This window comes from Loxodonta africana, chromosome 4 (assembly GCF_030014295.1).
Source record: "Loxodonta africana isolate mLoxAfr1 chromosome 4, mLoxAfr1.hap2, whole genome shotgun sequence".
Lineage (NCBI taxonomy): Eukaryota > Metazoa > Chordata > Mammalia > Proboscidea > Elephantidae > Loxodonta > Loxodonta africana.
Window position 1 is genome coordinate 51,977,767 of NC_087345.1, and position 22,282 is coordinate 52,000,048.

Consider the following 22,282-nt stretch of genomic DNA (forward strand, 5'->3'; position numbering starts at 1 on the left):
GATACTGATACAGCTATACCAGCTTTCTTTTGGTAAGTACTTGCAAATATATCATTTTTCTTCCTATTATTTTCTTTTTATACCCTTTGCTTTAGATGTGTCTCTTCTAAATAGCATATAGTTGCGTTTCGTTTTTCCAATAAGTTGATACTAGTTTTTTAATGAACTAGTTAGAATGGAATTACTCATATATACGGATTTAAGTCTACTATTATTTGTTTTCTACATGTCCTGCCTGTTCTGTTTCCATTTCTTTCTTTTACTGCCTTTTTATAGAGATTGAGAATATCACCCTTAGATGTGGGCAAGCAGGGTCCCTGTTCTGGGGTCATGCCTCAGGAGTTCCTTCACTTTGGAGTGCCTTCCCTGGTATTTTTAAAGTCCCTCTCTGGTAGCTGGGGCCATCTGGACTGGAGGTGCCATTTGGAAAGGGAAGCCCAAGTCCAGATGAGAACCTGTTTGGGTCCTAGTTCCTGTTAATTCCCTTTGGACCACTCTCCTAACCTCTACTACATGCATCAGCTCAACCAAATGTCCCAAAATATTCAGAGGCTTGCTCTTAAAAGATCAATCTGGGGACCACTGGTTGGGACAGAGTCCCAGGAAGGGAGCCACGTGAACAGATTACTCCTGCTGGCTGGTGCTGTGTTTTTGCCATGAGATCCTGCCAGAATGGTAATGACAGGATAATTCAGAGTGACTAACATTGTTTATGGGGACAAGAATCCTGCAAAAAATATTTGCCCAGGTTTTGCCTACTCTAGGGGTGGTCCTGTTAACAATATTTTATCATTTCATTTTTTTCTATTACGTTGGAAGTTACATTCATCATAATTCTTCTTATGGTTACTTTAATATATCACGATATGCAATCTTGAGTTAGCAAGGTCTAATATTAACTTGTACTGTTACCCTCTTTCTGGACAGTACGAGAACCTTCTTTAAACACTTTAACTTCATTTACTATCTTCTGTATGCTATTCATTTGATTAATTGTCTATGTCTTTTAACCAAAACCCTGGTGGTATAGTGGTTAAGCACTGGGCTGCTAACCAAAAGGTTGGCAGTTGGAATCCACCAGGTGCTCCATGGAAACTCTATAGAGCAGTTCTACTCTGCCTTATAGGATCATTACGAGTTAGAATCGACTCAACAGCAATGGGTTTGTATGTCTTTTAACACTCATGGGACATTGTTATTATTGTTTTATATTGTGAATAGTCATTTGAATTTACACACCATTTAAACTTTTTGTTGGTTTTCTTCTTTCATTTCCAACCTTCCATCTGGGATCATTTCCCTTCTGCTGAAAGAATACCCTTTAGTATTTCCTTTAGAAAAATTCTGATGTTGAAAAAGTCATTTTTGTTAGTCTGAAGCTGTCGTTTTACCTTAATCCTTCAAAGGTATTTTTCCTGGGCATAGAAATGTATGCTGTCAGTTCTTTCAGCTCTTTGGAGTATTATTCAATTGTCTTCTAACTTCCACTATTTCTTTTGAAAAGTCTAATGTCAGTCTAATCATTAGTTGGTAGGTAATGGGTTTTTTAAAAATTCTGCTTCTTGAATCTGCAGCTTGATTTTTTTTCCCCAGTTTTAAAAAATTCTTAGCCATTATCTCTTTGAATATTACTTTCCATGTTTTCTCTCTTCTTTCATTCTGGAATCTAATTATATGTAAATTAGACTTTTTCAATGTATTCTCTATGTCTTTTATCCTCTCTTCTGTTTTTTTTTTTTTTTTCTATCCCTTTGTCTCTCTGTGCTTAACTCTGGGTACTTATTTCTGAATTACCTTCCAGTTTACTAATTCATTCATTCATTGTGTCTAGACTCTAAAAAATCATCCACTATGTTCTTAATTTTGGTTAATGCATTTTTTGCTACTAGAATTTCCATTTGGTCCTTCTTTATAGTTTCCAGCTCTGTTGAAATTCAAAGTTGTTTCTTTTTATCTCTTTCAACTTAGTAAGGATGACGATTTTAAAGACTGGTAACTGGAAAATATGGAACCCTTGTGGGTCTGTTTCTAGTCTGTAGTTCCTCTTGTTTTTTGATCCCCACCTATGGTCAGATTATATTTGTTATTGTGTGTGAGGCACTGTATTTCCAAAATTGTTTGTAGAAATAATTCCGGTCCTAGAATATTAAATATTTTAAGAGGGAACTAATAGTTATTCCTGATAGTTTCCTAATCTATGAAATGGGGACAAAAGCAGTTACTTACTTCATGAGTTGTCGTGAGGATTAAATGAGCTAATACATGTAAGATTAATATTTAAGAAAAAAACAGTGTTTTCTAGGATACAAAGACATCACTTTCTCTAGGACATATTGGTACATGATTGAAGACAGAACTGAGATATTCATTTAGAAAATCCTCATTATGAGCATTTTATGTTGCAGGCACTGTGCTAGGTACAGGATATAGAGACACACTTAATTGACAGGGACAATCCACCTCTGGTTATGTTATGGAAAAAAGAAGAAGAAGGAAACAGTCAATTTAGCAATAGCCACCTAGGAAAAGAAGGAAATTTCATGCTTCGTAACAAATATTTTAGAATGACTATGCATGTTAAAAAGTGGTAATAATAATAGTTAGTATTATTTTCAGTGGGTAGAACCCCAAAGCAAAAAAAAACCTTCAAATGCATATAATGTGGAAAGGCCTTTATATATCAGTCTCTGCATTTATACCTACAGAGTAATCAAATATAAAGTAGGTGGAATTATCTTAAACTATTTTTTTTTTATTAACCTAAAGATAGTAGATTATCGCTGTAAACACAGTAACTGTGAAACTTTAACTACTGCATGTCATGTTTTTCACCCAATATTCAATTCCACTCTTAAATGTGGACAATTCCTCAGCTTTGGAATGGGAGCTCTAAAAATCCATTTGTAAATTGTTTGATTAGAACTTAGAATATTTTTTTTTTCTTGCAAAATTAATGTTATTGTTATAAACATACTTAATTTTCCATTTCTGTCTCTGTTGTTGTTAGGTGCTGTAGAATTGGTTCTGACTCATAGCGACCCTATACGACAGACTAGAATTGCCCCATAGAGTTTCCAAGGAGTGGCTGGTAGATTTGAACTGCTGACCTTTTGGTTAGCAGCTGATCTTTTAACCACTAGCCACCAGAGCTCCAATGGATTCTAAAGGACATTAAAGAAACACAACTATTACTTTTATCTTGTGTATTATGCACCAGGAATTAAGTGTTTAACACTGAGAACTGCAACCACGTTCATCAACATGACAGAGCTATTGGGTCTAGGAACTGAGAAAATCTGTGTCAACATAATTTATTTGTTTGTTACAGGAAAACTTTGTCCAGGGAAGATACAACTGTACACCAATAAATAACTTCATTGCTTGTTTGAAGCAATTCCTACATATTAATTTATCTTGGGCAAACAATCTGCTCACCTTGGCAAAGAGCTCGTTTATCCTGCAACAGTTTACTTATCAACACTTGCTTCAGACCTCCTTCACCTTGCTATCTACACTAATGCTAAACTACTATGTCATGAACTTCTCCAAATCCCAGTCTGTTTTCTACCTTAAAAGACTTACCTGAAATCACCTGAGTTCAGGCCTCCAGATCTTATATTCTCCCCAGACTTTCCCCCTCAGAGACACAGCCAAGGCAGTGTCCTCTGCTACTCCTAAACTAAAACTAAAAACTAAATGTAGTTTTTCTGTATTAACAGGTTGTTTGGTAATATTTTGGAAGAATTCAATAACAAATACTTCATTTAATCCTAACAACAATTTTATGAAGTAAGTTTGAACAGAGACCAACTGTCATGCCTTGGATGGCCACTTGCAAGCTTTTAGGACTCCAGGCCCTACACAATGAACTAGGGAGGGGGTAGAACAGAAGCACTAAACACATTATTAGGCCAATTAGCTGGGATGCCCCATAAAACCATGACTCTAAACCTCCAAACCAAGGAACCAAATCCATGAGGTTTTTGGTTGTATATAAGCAGCCTCAGCAGCTACTCTATTTTTTTTTTATTTTTATAAAAATATCTAACATAAAAGCATAAAAAGCAAAAGACAAAATAAATGGGTCCTCGTAAAAATTAAAACTTTTGTTCATCAAAGCCTTTACCAAAAAAGTGAAAAGACAAGGTACCAGCTGGGAGAATATCTTCGGAAACCATATTATCTTATAAGATTCTAACAATCGTCATGGATGGAATTGTGTCCCCCAAAAATGTTAACTTGGTTAGGCCATGATTCCCAGTATTGTGTGGTTATACTCCATTACGTGATTGTAATTTTAGGTTAAAGAGGATTAGGGTGGGATTGTAACATCCTTACTAAGGTCACATTCCTGATCCAATGTAAAGGGAATTTCCCTGGGGTGTGGCCTGTACCACCTTTTATCTTACAGGAGATAAAAGGAAAGTGAAGCAAGCAGAGAGGGTGGGACCCCATACCACCAAGAAAGAAACACTTGGAGCAGAGCATGTCCTGTGGACCCGGGGTTCCCACATGGAGAAGTTCCTAGTCCAGGGGAAGACTGATCAGAAGGAACTTCCTCCAGAGCTGACAGAGAGAGAAAGACTTCCCTGGAGCTGACGTCCTGAATTTGGACTTTTAGCCTACTAGACTGTGAGCTCGATGGCACTGGGTGCTGGGCATACTGTGAGAAAATAAATTTCTCTTTGCTAAAGCCATTCACTTGTGGTATTTCTGTTATAGCAGCACTAGATGACTAAGACACCTATATATGTATATATATATATATATATATATATATATAAAATTTCAACAATAGCAAAAACACATATAACCCAATCATAAAATGGGAAAAGGACTTTGACCAGACATTTCACCAAAGAGGATATTCACATGGCCACCAAACACATGAAAAGATGCTCAATGTCACTGGCCATCAGAGATACAAATCAAAACCATAATGATATAACATTTCGCTTCCACAAGGATGGCTAAGATAAACAAACAAACAAGCAAACAAACAAAAAACCCCAGAAAATAACAAATGGTGGTAAGGATGTGAGGAAATTGGAACCCTTATCCATTGCCGACAGAAATACAAAATGGTATAGTCGTTATGGAACAGTGTGGCAGTTCATCAAAACACTAAAAATAAAACTACCATATACTCAGCAATTCCACTCCTAGGTATACACTCAAAAAGCTTGAAAGCAGAGATTCAAAGATTGGTACACCAATGTTCACTGTGGCGCTATTTACAATAGCCAAAAGGTGGAAATGATCTAAATGCTCATCAACAGATTAATGGATAAACAAAAGTGGTATATATATATATATATACACACACACACACACACACAATAGAGTATTACTCAGCCAGTAGAAGAAACGAAGTCTTGATACATGTTACAATATGAATGGAGCTCGAGGACATTACATTATGCTGAGTGAAATAAGTCAATTATAAAAGGACAAATATTGTATGATTTCATTTACGTAAAAAGACAAGAAAAGGCAAATACATAAAGACCAAAGTTTATTAGTGGTTACCAGGGGTGGGAGAGAAATGGAAAAGAGGGGTTAACGGTGATGGAAAAATTGCACTGATTAAGGGTAGGGTTGTATAAGCTGATTATTGTAATTGCTGTCAATAAGTTGTACACCTGTAAAAAGTTGAACTGGTAAAGAAACAGGTTGTGAAATAAGTAAAAAAAATAAAAACTTAAAAAAGTGTCACTTATTAGTTGTGTGACTTGAGGTAAGTTGTTTTGCCTCTCTGAGTTCTATTATATGAACAATTCATGTAACAGTGCCCTTAAAACGCTTAGACAGGAGCACAGTAAATACTCATTAAATGCTTAGCTATGACTATTATCAACTCCCATCACCCCATGCAGTGTTCATTAAAACTCCATAAACCAATTTACACGTTCCAGAATGTACCATACCTTTGGACATGCCTAGAATATCCTTGTCCTTGTCTCCTGGGCTAATTCATACTTCTTAAAGACTCTATTAAAGGGTCTTTTTGGAAGTATTTCTTTACTAGTTAAGACTCAGATGTTCTTTCTTGTATGCTCATTGAATCTCTAGTATAGGACTTATCAGGTTGTATTGTAATTAGTAATTTTATTGTTTGTCTTCCTCCTTGGACTGTGAACTCTTTCAGGATGGGGACATGCTTTGTCTCATATTCTCAGTGCCTACCATAATCTCTCTGTCCTATAGGGTCACTATGAGTCAGAATCGACTCGACGGCACTGAGTTTTAGTTTTTTTTACCATAATCTCTGGCACATAGCAAGCATTAAACAAATGTTTATGAAATAACTACCAAATGAAAGCTCATTTTATAGATGAGGCTTTGAGATGTTAAGGGTCTTGTTTTAGTTTACTCAGAAGGTAAATGTCAGAATTGGTGCTTGTACCAATGCACCACGTTCTGCAGCTAAACTGTAAACTAGTTCTCAAACAGCAGTTTTTGAGATGGAAATTCTCTGAGCACTGTAATGGGAATTCATATGTATAAAGGTGCAGTCCTATTAAAACATTCTATACTTTCGCTTTTTGCTGAAGTGTTACCATCTCAGTGTAATAATACAGGTGTCTCATGGTGATTAGATGCTTAAGTCACACATTTGTCTCTGATTAACAAAAATAGAAAAGTTATTGATAACGCAAATTTCTGACAAACTTTTAAAACATAGAGAGGTTATTATAAAGTTTCCTTGGTGATGAAACAGTTGTAATTTATTTCTCTATATGAAACAATGCTTTATGCTTTGTTTTTCTAATCACAATGAGAAAAGAATGTTTATAAATATTTGGGCAACAGGGAAGGAGTTCAAAATTTTACATAGAAGGTAAAATTATGAAAGTAGGTTGTAAAGATTTTCTGCTCCTTATGAGATAGCTACTCAGAGAGCAAACAATTTGAGGAAATAAAATAACAGCACACCAAAAACAAAAAAGCAATTTAGTAAGATAAAATGCAACAGCTAAATTGAAACCAGAGGAACATTCTCAGGAAATTAACATGACAGATCAACCCACAGTGTATAGTTCTTTTCTTTCTTCTTGTTTACAATCACTGCTACTGTCCCTGGTAATGCAGTGGTTCGTGCACAGCTGCTACTGAAAGGTCTGCGGTGCTAACCTGTTTCCCAGATGAAAGATGTGGCAGTCTGCTTTCATCAAGACTTACAGCCTTGGAAACCCTATGGGGAAGTTCTCCTTTGCCCTATAGCGTTGCTATAAGTCAGAACTGACTTGATGGCACCTAACAACAACAACAACAACAACAACAACAACAACAACAATGACTGCTAATACTAGTAAAAGAAAGGTTAATGAGGCACTTTATACTGGATAAATTAGGCTCAGAACAATTGAAGCCACTGATCGGTCTTAGTATCCCTAAATGCGGGGCAGCTAAACATTTTGTGCCTCCTGATGTGATGCAATAGGACGTAATAACACTATGAAGCATTTTTGCCAAAAGACAAAAACAAACAAGAACCACCTGAGTCTGATCAAGTTTCTAGCTCTAACTATTAGTTTAGAAAACTATTTGGGATAAACCAAAAACCAAACCCATTGCCATTCTGTCCATTCCGACTCAGCGACCTTATATCACAGAGTAGAACTCCCCATAGGGTTTCCAAGGCTGTAACTTGTTAAGAGAGCAGACTGCCACATCTTTTTCCTGTGAAGCAGGTTCGCACTGCCTACCTTTTAGTTAACAGCTGAACACTTAACCATTACACCACCAGGGCTCCTCTATTTGGGACAGACAGATGTATTAAAGGGCACTATGATGGCTGTTTCCAAGGACTGCCTGGTGGATTTGAACTGCTGACCTTTTGGTTAGCAGCCATAGCACTTATCGGAATCGACTCGACAGCAATGGGTTTTAACGGGTTATGACGGCTGTTGTTAATTGCTGTTGTTGGCTCTGACTCACGGTGGCATGTATAACAGAACAAAATATCGTCCTGTCCTGCGCTATCTTGATGTCTGAGTCCATTGTTTCTGATATCTTGTCAATCCATTTCATTGAGGGTTTACCAAGCATGATGTATTTCCCAGTAATTGGTTTTTTCCTGATGATCTGTCCAAAATGAGGGAAATACCAGCAGGATCAACCATGGCGGACAGTTTCAGAAGAGCTTCCAGACAGAGAAAAACCAGGAGAAAGACCTGGTTATCTACTTCTGAAAACTGGCCAATGAAAACCCTGTGTATAACAACTATGATGGTGCAATCAGGTACCATCGTAAAATCCAGAACTGGAAACTCTACAGGATAAATGACTTGATTTCTTAAAGCCATAAAAAATGGTATGAAATAAAAAGAGGGAGTAAAAGCTGTTATATATTAGAAGCAACTTAAGAGACATATCAACCAAATGCAAATATGTGAATGCTCTCTGGATTCTGAATTGAACAAATTTATATAAAGGACTTTTTTTGAGGCCAATTAGGGAAATTCAAATGAAGACAAGTAATGGATATTACTAAAGAAAAAGTTTCTTAATTGTTAGAAATACACTAACGTACTTATGTGACATAATAGACTGACTGAGATATGCTTTAAAATACTCAAAAGGTGGAGGGTATGGGTGAGCGTGTATGTGTTTGTGCACCCATGTGTGTCTATAGGTAAAATAAGACTGGCAAAGTGTTCATAATCATTTAAATTTGTGTTGAGTACATGAGAACTCATTATACTCCACTCTCTACTTCTGAATATGCTAGAAATTTTCTAGAATAAAAAGTTTTAAAAACATCGTGTATTCCCAGTATTGTACTAGTTGTGTGAAGTACCCGATCATTTACAAATATATTGGGTACACTTTTTTTTTTTTTTCTAGTGCTATCAATATTAATATCACAACTCAAAACAACTATCCTTCTCACTATGAACAGACTGTAAAATTTAAGAAATCAGTTACTTTTTCTGCTAGGAAAATTTTATACAACGTCTCTAGCACCAGGGAAGCTTTTCCCAGCCCTCAGTCTCTTCTGTTTGCATCAGAAATTTCAAGTTTTCTATTAATGAAAGGAACCTGTATTATACCTGGCAGAGTGCTGGCCTCCTCTCACTTACTCTTGCTTTACTCAGATTGGCTTTTTACAAAGATCGAAGTAATTCTATTAAGTGCCAACCCATCACTTTATTTTAGTAACTGTTATAGACTGAATTTTGTCCCCCCAAAATATGTGTTGTAAATCCTAACCTCTGTGCCTGAGGTTATAATCCCATTTGAGAAGGGGTAATCTTTGTTATGTTAATGAGACAGGATTAGTGTAGGGTGTGTTTTAAGCGGATCTCCTTTGAGATATAAAAGAGATTAAACAAGCAATAGAGTAAGCAAAGATGGAGTAAGATAGATGTCAAGACACATGGAGATCTCCAAGGAACCAGGAAGCATAAGCTGAAGAGACAAAGACCTTCCTCCAGAGCCAAAAGAGAGAGAAAGCGTTTCCCCTAAAGCCAGTGCTCTGAATTTGGATTTCTAGCCTCCAAAACTGTGAGAGGGCACTGGGTTTAAACTGTGAGAAATTTGTTTGTTAAAGCCACCCATTTGTGGTATTTCTGTTATAACAGCAATAGGTAACTAAGACAATAAGAATAATCCCAGCCATTTTTAAAGTAAATATCTCACTCGTAAGATTAACATTACTCAAGTCTCTCTTCAAAGGAAAATAATTTTTTAAGGGCACAGAATATTACATCATGTCGCTTAGATTTTTTTTTTTTAGCTTAGACTACAATACAGTATAAATTTGCTTTATATTTGGCATGTTTTAAATTTGGCCTGGTTCTTGGGTATTAAAGAAAAAAAAAAATTTTTTTTTTTTTTTTTTTTTTGCTCCCCTTGAAATGTGAATTTTCCCCTCCTGGTAACCTGTAAAATCTTTCTAAAATGTGGAGTAAAATGCAAATGATCTTCAGCACCAACTAATTTTACTATGCCTACATCTATATCTTTCATTTGCTTTTAAGTCAGTAAAAGTCAAAATGTGATATGTGGAAATATCAAGGTTCTCAAATATTGAACAGCAAATAAGGCTCATGTTGGTGTTAGCTGCTGTTGAGTTGGTCCCACGCACAACAAAATGAAACATTGCCCAGTCCTGCACCATCCGCATGATCAGCTGGATTGCACTGTTGTGATCCATAGAGTTATCACTGGCTGATTTTTTGAAGTAGATTGCCAGGTCTTTCTCCCTAGTGTGTCTCAGTCTGGAAGCTCTGCTGAAACGTGTTCAGCATCATAGCAACGCAAAAGGTGGTGGCTGTGCATTAGGTCCACTGGCCAGGAACTGAACCTGGGTCTTCTGCATGGAAGGTGAGAATTCTACCACAGAAAGCACTGCTCACTAAGGCTCACATTTACAATGTCCCATCCCTGGGTGGTACAGATGGTTAAGGGCTGGACTACTAACTGAAAGGTTGGTAGTTCAAGCCCACCCAGAGGCATCTTGGAAATTAGGCTTGAGTGAATTGCTTCCAGTTGAAAATCCTACAGAGGGCAGTTCTACTCTGCATGGATGGGGTCGCCATGAGTTGGAATCAACTCGATGGCAATTAACAACAACGCTGAAGTGATAACTCAGGAAAGTAGGTTAGCCCTTTTATAGTATTTTGACTAGTTCTTATTTTATTGATGTATGCTTGACAATGGAAACATGGACTGGCATTATGTTGTTGGTCACTATTTTTTTTTTATTTAAAATACGTAACAATGACTTTCAAATATTTACATAACATGGCATAATGTTTAGAAAAGCAATACTAGCAACAGGGTCCACCTATTGGTGAGTAATAACTTGCTTTAACTTGAATCATTGCTGCTTCTTAAGCGCAATAACAGCATAACATCTGGGAGATGTCACAGGATCAAACAACTTCACAAGCGCAGACCAAGCAATATTTTCCTGCAAATCGTTAAGTGATTTAGATATATAACAATTTGAAGGAGAAATCAAAGAGTTAGACTACACATTGTAACATAAAACTATGGAATAACAAACTATGTAAAAGAAAACCATTCTTTCTTGAATAAAATTAACACTGACAACAAAAATTACGCAGTATGATTTAGTGACTCAAATGTTTCCTATATCATTCAACCTGAGAACTTCCTTCATCAAACAACTCAGGGAGAGGTTTCTTTCATGAATCACCAGCTGGTGGAACGGACATTCTCAAATGCTGCTAGAGGATATATAAACCAGTACAACCATTATGGAAACATATATCAAAACTGTCAATAAAAGGCATATCCTTTGCTGAAGCAATTTCACTTTCAGGAATTTATGCTGAGGAAATAATTAAAGATGTACATAGAGAGTAAATTAAAAGGTGAATAGCTTCCTGTGATAGTGAAAAATGGCAGTGGCCAATGACAATTGGGAATTAGTTAGATAAATGATAATATTATGAAACTCTTCAGCTTCTGAATACATTTAATGAATTTAACGGTGATTTTCCTTTTTCAACATAGGCATTCAAGTTATAGAAACACCTTTGGCTTTTGTACTCATTCTAAAAATATATCAAATGAAACAAATTAGATATAAAACTATATTTATAACTTAATTTTAATTTTAATTAAAATATAAGGAATGTGCATATACATACACACAAATTTACATATATTAGAAGTACTAAAAAATATTCCGAAAACTTAATAGTAGTTAATGCTGAATGGTGGGATTATGGGTACTTTTAATATTTTTCTTTTATATTCTTCTGTTCTCTTTAAATTTTTTACCACAAATATGTATTAGTGTTATAATAATAAAATTAATTAAAAATATTACCATATATATTATTTCTATCACTTCATTGCCTACCAACTAATCTTTGCGCACACCATTTTGCCTACCTATCCCTGGTGGCATAGTGGTTAAGTGCTATGGCTGCTAACCAAAGGGTCGGCAGTTTGAATCTGCCAGGCGCTCCTTGGAAACTCGTATGGGGCAGTTCTACTCTGTCCTATAGGGTCGCTATGAGTCAGAATCAACTTGACAGCACTGGGCTTTTTTCTGGGTATTGTACTTAGGTCGGTGGAAACTGTTTTGAAAAGAGAAATGAATACCTAGTAAAAGAGGCCTCAATCTGTCTTACCAGTGTGGGAACCAACAGTCTCCAGTGATATGGAGCTAGTTGGCAGCTGAGGAAAGTACATCTCAATTTAACTATTTTTAAATTGCCTATCTTCATAAAAATACCAATTAGAACAAAAGCAGACATTTATATTTCATTTGTTCCAAGTAGCCTATTGGGAAGAAGAAAATAAACTCTCAATACAATAAAGTAAAATTGTTAAAATGAAGGGTTTATAGTAGAAACATAAGGTAGTACCCACAAATGGGTTAAATTTAAACAGATCACAAAATTTTATTTTGACCACAGCTCAAATAGAAGCTGCTAAAAATGTCTTCCCTAAAAAAAAAAAACCAAAAAGACTATTTTTGCCATTAAACATAGATAAAACAAATAAGATTTACTATGAAAAAACAGAAACAATCTTCATTAATTAGAAAGAAGTTTCTACACTGCAGAGCACATGTGCCCAAAATTTTAAAAGTGAATTACAAGGCAAATTCTTACAAAATGAAACGTATATATGATATCTTTAATGTCTGGCCTTTATTAATTTTAGTTGTACAATATCTCATGTATGGTGCTTTGTGTTCCCTGCCTACTGAATAGTAATGACCATAGAATTAAAGGAACATAAATTTTATTATAATAGCTTTGCTGAAAACATCTGTTGTGCATATGTTTTTATATGTTTCAAAAGGGATGGAATGAATATTTAGAATTTGAAAACACAATAAGAAATATTATCTTGCTAGTTTTATGTGGAAGAAAACTTAGAGATAAAAACCATTGCCATCGAGTCGATTCCAACTCATAGCGACCAGATAAAACAGAGTAGAACTGCCCCATAGGGTTTCCAAGGAACAGCTGGTGGATTTCAACTGCTGACTTTTTGGTTAGGAGTGGAGCTCTTAACCACTGTGGCACCAGGGCCCCATCTTAGAGTAAGTGGATCCATATTACTGAATTTAATAAAGATATTTGTTATTCATTTAAAAATAACATTGTTTACCTGCTCTTTTAGGTAGCAAAGTCGATCCAGAAGAATCAGCGTCTCTATACAAGGAGCCAGAACAACTTTCAACTAAAAAAAAGAATAGAATAGGATGGCAGTCACTTGAAAAAAAAAAAAAAGCATAAACAAAAAACCAAACCCACTACCGTGGAGTCGATTCTGACTCATAGCAACCCTAAAGGACAGAGTAGAACTGCTTTAGGGTTTCCAAGAGGCACCTGGTGGATTTGAACTGCCAACCTTTTGGTTAGCAGCCTATAGCTCTTAACTGCTACACCACCAGGTTTCCCCCTAACACTTAAGTTTATGAAAATTATATCTAGGAAAGTTTATTTTAGGCCAAATCTCCACTATCCATTGTACCTCTTCAGAAAATGAACATTGCAGAGATCAAAAGTTTTTTTTTTTTTTTTTTAATAATAGCAATAGGAAAAGAATGTCCTTTTAATGACTTTGGGGTATAATCCAACAAGCAATCATACATATGAGGATAGAAAGCTTTATTTAAAAAGACACTAAGAATGAAATTCATTAAAAGAAACGCTTATGAAATAACTGCATCAAGAACAATGTGCGTTCAAAGAATTCCGAAACTTCTTTCTATGAACTTATAATACACTTTAAGAGAAATACACTATGTGTTCTCTTTATTACATTACTAACACCTAATATAGTTCTGAAATAGGAAATGCCCCCAAAACAGGTTGTCTACAGTAAGTGAATAACAACATAGATTGGCTAGCCCCACAAAATTGAATAGGGCCCTATTCAGGTCTGGGGACATATCCAATTGAATATATTTAATTCTGAGGTTTACCATATTAAAAGCTTCCAGCTCATTCATTCTAGGCTTATACTTCTTGTAGTAGTCCATAATAATTTTTTCTGGCAGCTTCAAGATAAAAAAACAACAATAAATTTAACAAGAGTTAAAAATACTTATAATAATTTTTCCAATCAAAAGAAATTCCTAAAGTAAAATAAACATAACAATTTAAAACGACCTTAGGTTTCTGAAGAGCTCAAAAGATAATCATGAAGCAAGTTGAATAACTAAATTCTTTCTGCTCTGAGATAGGTTACTCAGCATATAAATTACATCATCAGTAGCACCCTAAATAGTGTTTAACAAGTAGCTATGGAATATTTACTGTCACTTGTTACATGCTTGGGGCACACAGTAGCAGCTTGATAAATATTTTCTGAACAAAATTTAAATTTAAAATGGTATATCTAAACTTACATATTCTAGAGAATAATTCAAAGGCAACATCAACACAGTAATGTCATATATTCATATTTAAGGTAATTTCTGCTAACATCCAGCTAACAAATCTAATAAAGAGCATTTTCTGTTTTTTCTTATGATGCATAGCTTGCTGAACCCTATGCTTAGTAGGCCACTTTCTAGTTTGCTTACATATTTCAGCTCTTGCCAACTGAGCTTTATGCTTACTAAGTCAATTGATTTCTAAACTTATGCCAGTTATATTATTTTAATGATATAAATATTATATAACCAATGAAATATGCGTGAAACTCAAGAACCCTGAGTTGGAGCCTCATTTTTGTGCAGACTGAGCATTGTCTTTTAGATGATGCCTCCTGGATGTGTGAATTTTCTAAATTTTTCACAGGTTTGCCTTTATTTCTGTGAGGTAAGCCTCATCACTACGTTTCCCAGTTACTATGTTCTCATACGAATGTACTTATCACAAGAATAAGCTATTCTTATTCTTGGATTTAGTCACACTGGCCATTTTTTACTTGATGCCATTCATTGTTTCTAGGTATTATTGGCTTCCTGCTTTCCTATATTCTGAACTGTAAATAATGCCTTTGCAATAAGGAATGATCCACTGCAGTGGTACTTTTCAAGAGACTCAAACTTCTATAAGTTATTTTTACCCCGCATTCAATCTTAGGGCCCAATCATTGCTTCCCCATGTAGCAAGTGAAATGCACTGCTGTGATCTCTTCCGTAATATCAAAGGGCAGTTGTTTCTGCTTCTTAGCTGTTAGTACTTCCTCTGTTATAATGAAGAATACATGTTCCTGTTAGGTGCCATCGAGTTGGTTCTGACTCATAGCGACCCTATGTACAACAGAATGAAACACTGCCCAGTCCTGTGCCATCCTTACAATCGTTGTTATGCTTAAGTCCGCTGTTGCAGCCACTGTCTCAACACATCTCATTCAGGGTCTTCCTCTTCTTTGGTGACCCTATACTTTACCAAGCATGATGTCCTTCTCCAGGGACTGATCCCTCCTGACAACATGTCCAAAGTATGTGAGACATAGTCTCGCCATCCTTGCTTCTAAGGAGCATTCCGGTTGTATTTCTTCCAAGACAGATTTGTTCCTTCTTCTGGCAGTCCATGGTATGTTCAATATTCTTCTCCAACACCACAATTCAAAGGCGTTAATTCTTCTTTGATCTTCCTTATTCACTGCCCAGCTTTTGCATGCACAGAAGGTTACTGAAAACAGCATGGCTTGGGTCAGGTGCACCTTAGTCTTCAAGGTGATACCTTTGCTATTCAACACTTTAAAGAGGTCTTTTGCAGCAGATCTGCCCAATGCAATGTGTTCTTTGATTTCTTCACAGCTGCTTCCACGGGTGTTGACTATAGATTCAAATAAAATGAAATCCTTGACAACTTCAATATTTTCCCTGTTTATAATGGTGTTGCTCATTGGTCCAGTTGTGAAGATTTTTGTTTTATGTTGCAGCGTAATCCATACTGAAGGCTGTGGTCTTTGATCTTCATCAGTAAGTGCTTCAAGTTCTCTTCATTTTCAGCAAGTAAGGTTGTGTCATCTGCATATCGCAGATATGCCCTGTTCTTCATACAGTCCCACTTCTCGGATTATTTGCTCAGCATACAGGTTGAACAGGCATGGTGAAAGGTACAACCCTGACACACACCTTTCCTAACTTACTTTAAATTATGCAGTATCCCCTTGTTCTGTTTGAACAACTGCCTCTTGATCAATGTACAGGTTCCTCTTGAGCAGAACTAAGTGTTCTGGAATTCCCATTTTTCACAGTGTTATTCATAATTTGTTATGACCCACACAGTCGAATGCCTTTGCATAGTCAATAAAACATAGGTAACATCTTTCTGGTATTCTCTGCTTTCAGCCAGGATCCATCTGATATCAGCAATGATAACCCTGGTTCCACATCCTCTTCTTAAGTATTCTATGGGAAAATATTAAATGATTCAGGATGCATCAAAAGAATATGGAAAGAATACACAGAGTCACTATACCAAAAAAAAAAAAAACTGGTTGACATTCAACCTTTTCAGGAGGTACCATATAAGCAGGAACCAACAGTACTGAAGGAAGGAGTCCAAGCTGCACTGGAGGCACTGTGGAAAAACAAGGTTCCAGGAAGTGACGGAAAACCAAATGAGATGTTTGAACAAACGGATGCAGCACTGGAAGTACTCATTCATCTATGCTAAGAAACTTGGAAGAGAGCTACCTGGCCAACCTACTGGGAGAGATTCATATTTATGCCTATTCCCAAGAAAGGTGATCCTACTGAGTGTGGAAATTATCACACAATATCATTAATATCACATGCAAGTAAAATTTTGCTGAACATCATTCAAAAGTGGCTGCAGCAGTGTATCAACAGGGAACTGCCAGAAGAGTACATAGTAGTGGCAATTTCCCTGAGATTCGGATTCCTTTAGTTTTATTTATTTGGTCTGTAAGTACTGATATTAAAGTAATGAAGAATGCACTGTAGTGGTAATTTTCCTGAGATTAAAAACAAAATAAAATAAACCCTTAGCTTTATTTATTTGGGCTGTAAGTACTACTTTGGCAGCAAGGAAGAATGCATTGAACCATATTTTGAAAAGTTTCATGAAAAATAATAAAAAGGCTAAGAAGAAGACAAGAATAAAATGTATGTGCAGTCATTGCCAGGTGCCTTTATGTTTTAACTCATGTTTTGCAAATTCTCAAGAAATAAAAACAAAATGAAACCAGGTTTTATCCATGACTCATATCGCCAGTATTTACTACGTCTAGGGTCTGCTGGGACATATGGGATTCTACATAATGGGTATCAAATCCGTAACTCACAATAAAAAATTCTGAACTGGTCATTTAATCAGCATGCCTTCCATTAGTGAAAACACATAGTATCAACAAAAATGCAAAGGAGAAAACAATTGGGTCTTGAAAGGATTTAAAGCCAATAAGATAGGGCCAACACCCTGGAGATAAAGGAAGACATCAGGACTGGACTACTACCCAGTCCAGATCATACTTCAGCAAGGAGATGAATGAAAACTTACATATTGAAGGTACACACTGAATGGCAGCTCAATATTTAGGTCTTGAATTCTATTGCTCCTTACTGCCTATTCCACAGATTTCAGAAAAAGGAATTAGTGGAGAACAAGGGGATACTGATTGGTTTAAAGTCAGGAAAGGTGTACATCAGGGTTGTATTCTTTCACCATACCTATTCAATCTGTATGCTGAGCAGGTAATACGAGAAGCTGGACTGTATGAAGAAGACCGGGGCATCAGGATTGGAGGAAGACTCATTAACAACCCGCGTTATGCAGATGACACAATCTTGCTTGCTGAAAGTGAAGAGGACTTGAAGCACTTACTGATGAAGATCAAAGACCACAGCCTTCAGTATGGATTGCACCTCAACATAAAGAAAACAAAAATCCTCACAACTGGACCAATGAGCAACATCATGATAAATGGGGAAAAGATTGAAGTTGTCAAGGATTTCATTTTACTTGGATCCACAATCAACAGCCACGGAAGCAGTAGTCAAGAAATCAAAAGACTCATTGCACTGGGTAAATCTGCTGCAAAGCAGCTCTTTAAAGTGTTGAAGAGCAAAGATGTCACCTTGAAGACTAAGGTGCGCCTGACCCAAGCCATGGTATGTTCAATCACATCATATGCATGTGAAAGCTGGACAATGAATAAGGAAGGCGGAAGAATTGACACCTTTGAATTGTGGTGTTGGCGAAGCATATTGAATATACCATGGACTGCCAAAAGAACGAACAAATCTCTCTTAGAAGAAGTACAATCAGAATGCTCCTTAGAAGCAAGGATAGCGAGACTGTGTCTTACATACTTTGGACATGTTGTCAGGAGGGATGAGTCCCTGGAGAAGGACATCATGCTTGGCAGAGTACAGGGTCAGCGGAAAAGAGGAAGACCCTCAATGAGGTGGATTGACATAGTGGCTGCAACAATAAGCTCAAGCATAACAACGATTGTGAGGATGGCTCAGGACAAGGCAGTGCTTCGTTCTGCTGTGCATAGGGTTGCTATGAGCCAGAACTGACTCAGTGGCACCTAACAACAACAACAAGCTTAATATGTAAGTTTTCATTTATCTCCTTGCCCTATCTTAGTAGGCTGTGGCTTGAATTCAGAGGGATAAGTGACACTAAACGAGTAGACATCACGCTCAAGTTCTTCAGGTTTTTTTTTTCTTTCAATTCTCTTGTAATTTTTGAGTTATTTTAACTATTATATAGCCTGTTTGACAGTACATGACTTAGTATTCAACATCTTTCATATCAACTTCATCCTATCTGCAAAAATTTCAACAATTAAAGTTCTGGATATAACTACTACTTCTTTAACTCTTCAGTAAGATTCATCACTCCTTGGATTTCTTCTCCCTTTATTTCAAACTTTAATTCATCAATCTGCTTTAGAAGTACATTAATTTTGTCTCTTAGGAAACCTGAAATTCCTCTTATATCCTCATAGACTTAATTGTTTGCCTGATGACTGCTAGTTTTCAAAGAGTGCCAAACAAGCATTTTTCTTGTGCTCAACTTCTGTTAAAAAATGACGTAAATATGTCAGAAAGAAGGAAGAGTTCTAGAGGTAGACAACTTGGGTTTGAATCCTCGCTCCTGGGTGTGAATACTTGTTCCTTGATTTTCTAGACTTTGGCTTTAGAAAATCCCCTCAACCTATGCCTCAATTTCCTCATCTATAAAATGAAGATAACAGTACTTATTCCACAAGGTCATCCTGAGTATTGAGTATGAAAATGTAAATGAAGCTTTTAGCACAGTACCTTGCAAAAAGCAAATGTTCAGTAAACATTAACTTTTCTCATAATGCTTTAAAAAAAAAAAACTTAATTTTTTAGAACAGTTTTAGATTTACAGAAATTGTGAAGATAGTACAGAAAGTTTCTATATACTCTGAACCTAGTTTCCCCTATTATGAACATATCACATTAGTATGGTACAATTAATGAACCAATACTGATACATTATTGTAACTAAAGCCCACACTTTACTCAAATTTCCTTAGTGTTTTCCTCATGTCCTTTTTCTGTTCCAGGATCCCATCTAGGATATCACATTACATTTTAGTTGTCAGGTCTCATTAGGCCCTCCTTGGCCCTTACAGTAATACTTTCCTTGTTTTATTAAAAATAAACTTTGTTTCATCAAAACTTGACAGTTCTGAAGAGTACCGGTCAGATATTTTGTAGAATGTCCCCCTATTGGGATTTGTCTGACGTTTTTCTCATTGTTCAACTAGGGTTATGCGGTTTTGGGCGGAAGAACACAGAGGTGAAGTGAAACTCTCATCATATCATATCAAAGGTACATACTATCAACATGACTTATCACTGTTGATGCTGAACTTGGTCACCTGGCTCAGATAGTGTTTGTCAGATTCTTCCACTGTAAAATCATGAAAGGGTGAAAAAAGAGTAACTGTTAAGTCCCAGAATGCCTTCAAACCTTAAGCCCCATCTTAATGTGTTCCTACCCAATAACTACTCGAGGAAAGGGTCACGGCAACAACTTATGCACAGATCCTCACGTAGGTGCACATCTCCCTTCATCTACTCCTTTGTCACCTTATTGGACTTAGGGTATTTGTGGCGTATGACAGGGCTGGTGCTAGCCCATATGGTGCCTTTCTGAGAACTGGAAAAAGAGACCCTTTTTCCTTCAGATGAATGCAATCCTGGGCCAGAGGCACCCTTTGAAATCTGCTCAGCTCTTTTACTTCTTCCATTCACTTTAGCTATCTATGTTCCAGAGCAAGTTGCAGAGTCTCTGTTGCCATCCATTTTACTCTTTTCTTTCCTTCCTGTCTTTTTAATGACCTTTTGCTTTCTTCATCTATGATGTCCTTGATGTCATCCCATGACAGCTGGTCTTTGGTCATTTGTGTTTAATGCATCAAATCTATTCTTGAGATGATCTCTAAATTCAGGTGGGATATATTCCAGGTTACACTTTGGCTCTAATAGATTGTTTTAATTTTCTTCAGCTTCAACTTGAACTTGCATATGAACAATCGATGGTCTGTTCTGCAGTCGGGCCCTTGCCTTGTTCTGGCCAATGATATTGAGCTTTTCTATCATCTCTTTCCACAGATACAATCAATTTGATTCCTGTGTATTCCATTGGGTGAGGTCCACGTGTAGTCACTGTTATTAACAAAAGCTATCTGCAATGAATAAGTCGTTCGACTTGTAAAATTCTATCACATGATTTCTGGCATCATTTTTATAACCAATGCCAGATTTTCCAATCACATTCCAATCACCAGTAATTATCAATGCACCTAGATTGCATGTTTGATGAATTTCAGACTGCAGAAGTTGGTAAAAATCTTCAATTTTCTATCTTTGGCCTTAGTGGTTGGTATGTAAATTTGAATAATAGTCGTATTAACTGGTCTTCTTTGTAGGCATATGGATATTATCCTATCACTGACAACACTGTACTTCAAGACAGATCTTGAAATGTTCTTTCTGATGATGAATGCAATGTCCTTCCTCTTCAATTTGTCATTCCCAGGACGGTAGCCCATTTGAGTATCCAATCAAAATGGCCAATAGAAGTACATTTCAGCTCACTAATACCTGTTGTTGTTGTTCTTAGGTGCCATTGAGTCAGTTCCGACTCATAGCCACCCTGTGCACAACAGAATGAAACACTGCCTTGTCCTGAGCCATCCTTACAATTGTAGCTATACTTGAGCTCATTGTTGCAGCCACTGTGACAACCCACCGCATTAAGGGTCTTCCTCTTTTCTGCTGACCCTGTACTCTGCCAAGCATGATGTCCTTCTCCAGGGACTCATCCCTCCTGACAACACGTCCAAAGTATGTAAGACACAGTCTCGCCATCCGTGCTTCTAAGGAGCATTCTGGCCATACTTCTAAGAGAGATTTGTTCGTTCTTTTGGCAGTCCATGGTATATTCAATATTCTTCGCCAACACACAATTCAAAGGTGTCAACTCTTCCGCCTTCCTTATTCATTGTCCAGCTTTCACATGCATATGATGTGATTGAAGATACCATGGCTTGGGTCAGGCACACCTTAGTCTTCAAGGTGACATCTTTGCTCTTCAACACTTTGAAGAGGTCCTTTGCAGCAGATTTACCCAATGCAATGTGTCTCTTGATTTCTTGACTGCTGCTTCCATGGCTGTTGATTGTGGATCCAAGTAAAACGAAATCCTTGACAACTTCAATCACTTCTCTGTTTATCATGATGTTGCTCATTGGTCCAGTTGTGGGGACTTTTGTTTTCTTTATGTTGAGGTGCAATCCATACTGAAGGCTGTGCTCTTCGATCTTCATTAGTAAGTGCTTGGAATCCTCTTCACGTTCAGCAAGCAAGGTGGTGTCATCTGCATAATGCAGGGTGTTAATGAGTCTTCCTCCAATCCTGACACCCCGGTCTTCTTCATAGAGTCCAGTTTCTTGTATTACCTGCTCAGCATACAGATTGAATAGGTATGGTGAAAGAATACAACCCTGACAAACACCTTTCCTGATTTTAAACCAATCAGTATGCTCCTGTTCTGTCTGGACAACTGCCTCTTGATCTATGTAAAGGTTCCTCATGAGCAGAATTAAGTGTTCTGGAATTCCCATTCTTTGCAATGTTATCCATAATTTGTTATGATCCACACAGTCGAATGCCTTTCCATAGTCAATAAAAGCACAGGTAAACATCCTCTGGTATTCTCTGCTTTCAGCCAGGATTCATCTGACATCAACAGTGATATCCCTGGTGGCATGTCCTCTTCTGAAACCGGCCTGAGTTTCTGGCAGTTCCCTGTCGATATACTGCTGCAGCCGTTTCTGAATGATCTTCAGCAAAATTTTGCTC

At 36.8% G+C, this 22,282-nt stretch overlaps 1 protein-coding gene across 12 annotated transcripts in view; it reads right to left on the reverse strand.

Moving 5' to 3' along the window:
* Nucleotides 1–1,722: 1,722 nt before the first annotated feature.
* Nucleotides 1,723–22,282, reverse strand: part of METTL25 (methyltransferase like 25) — a 147,496-nt gene continuing 126,936 nt past the window's right edge. For 4 of the 12 annotated variants that reach the window (XM_003405236.4, XM_023559263.2, XM_064283783.1 and 1 more), the window contains 3 exons: nt 13,928–14,002; nt 13,108–13,179; nt 1,723–10,921 (listed from right to left, as the gene is read on the reverse strand). In XM_003405236.4, coding sequence (XP_003405284.2) covers nt 10,829–10,921; nt 13,108–13,179; nt 13,928–14,002 — 240 coding nt within the window. In that variant the 3' untranslated portion in view covers nt 1,723–10,828. Of the gene's footprint in view, nt 10,922–13,107; nt 13,180–13,927; nt 14,003–16,053; nt 16,316–17,599; nt 17,795–17,839; nt 19,827–22,282 lie in introns of those variants that run through there. The other 8 variants (XR_010321792.1, XR_010321790.1, XR_010321793.1 and 5 more) reach the window with 6 other exon arrangements.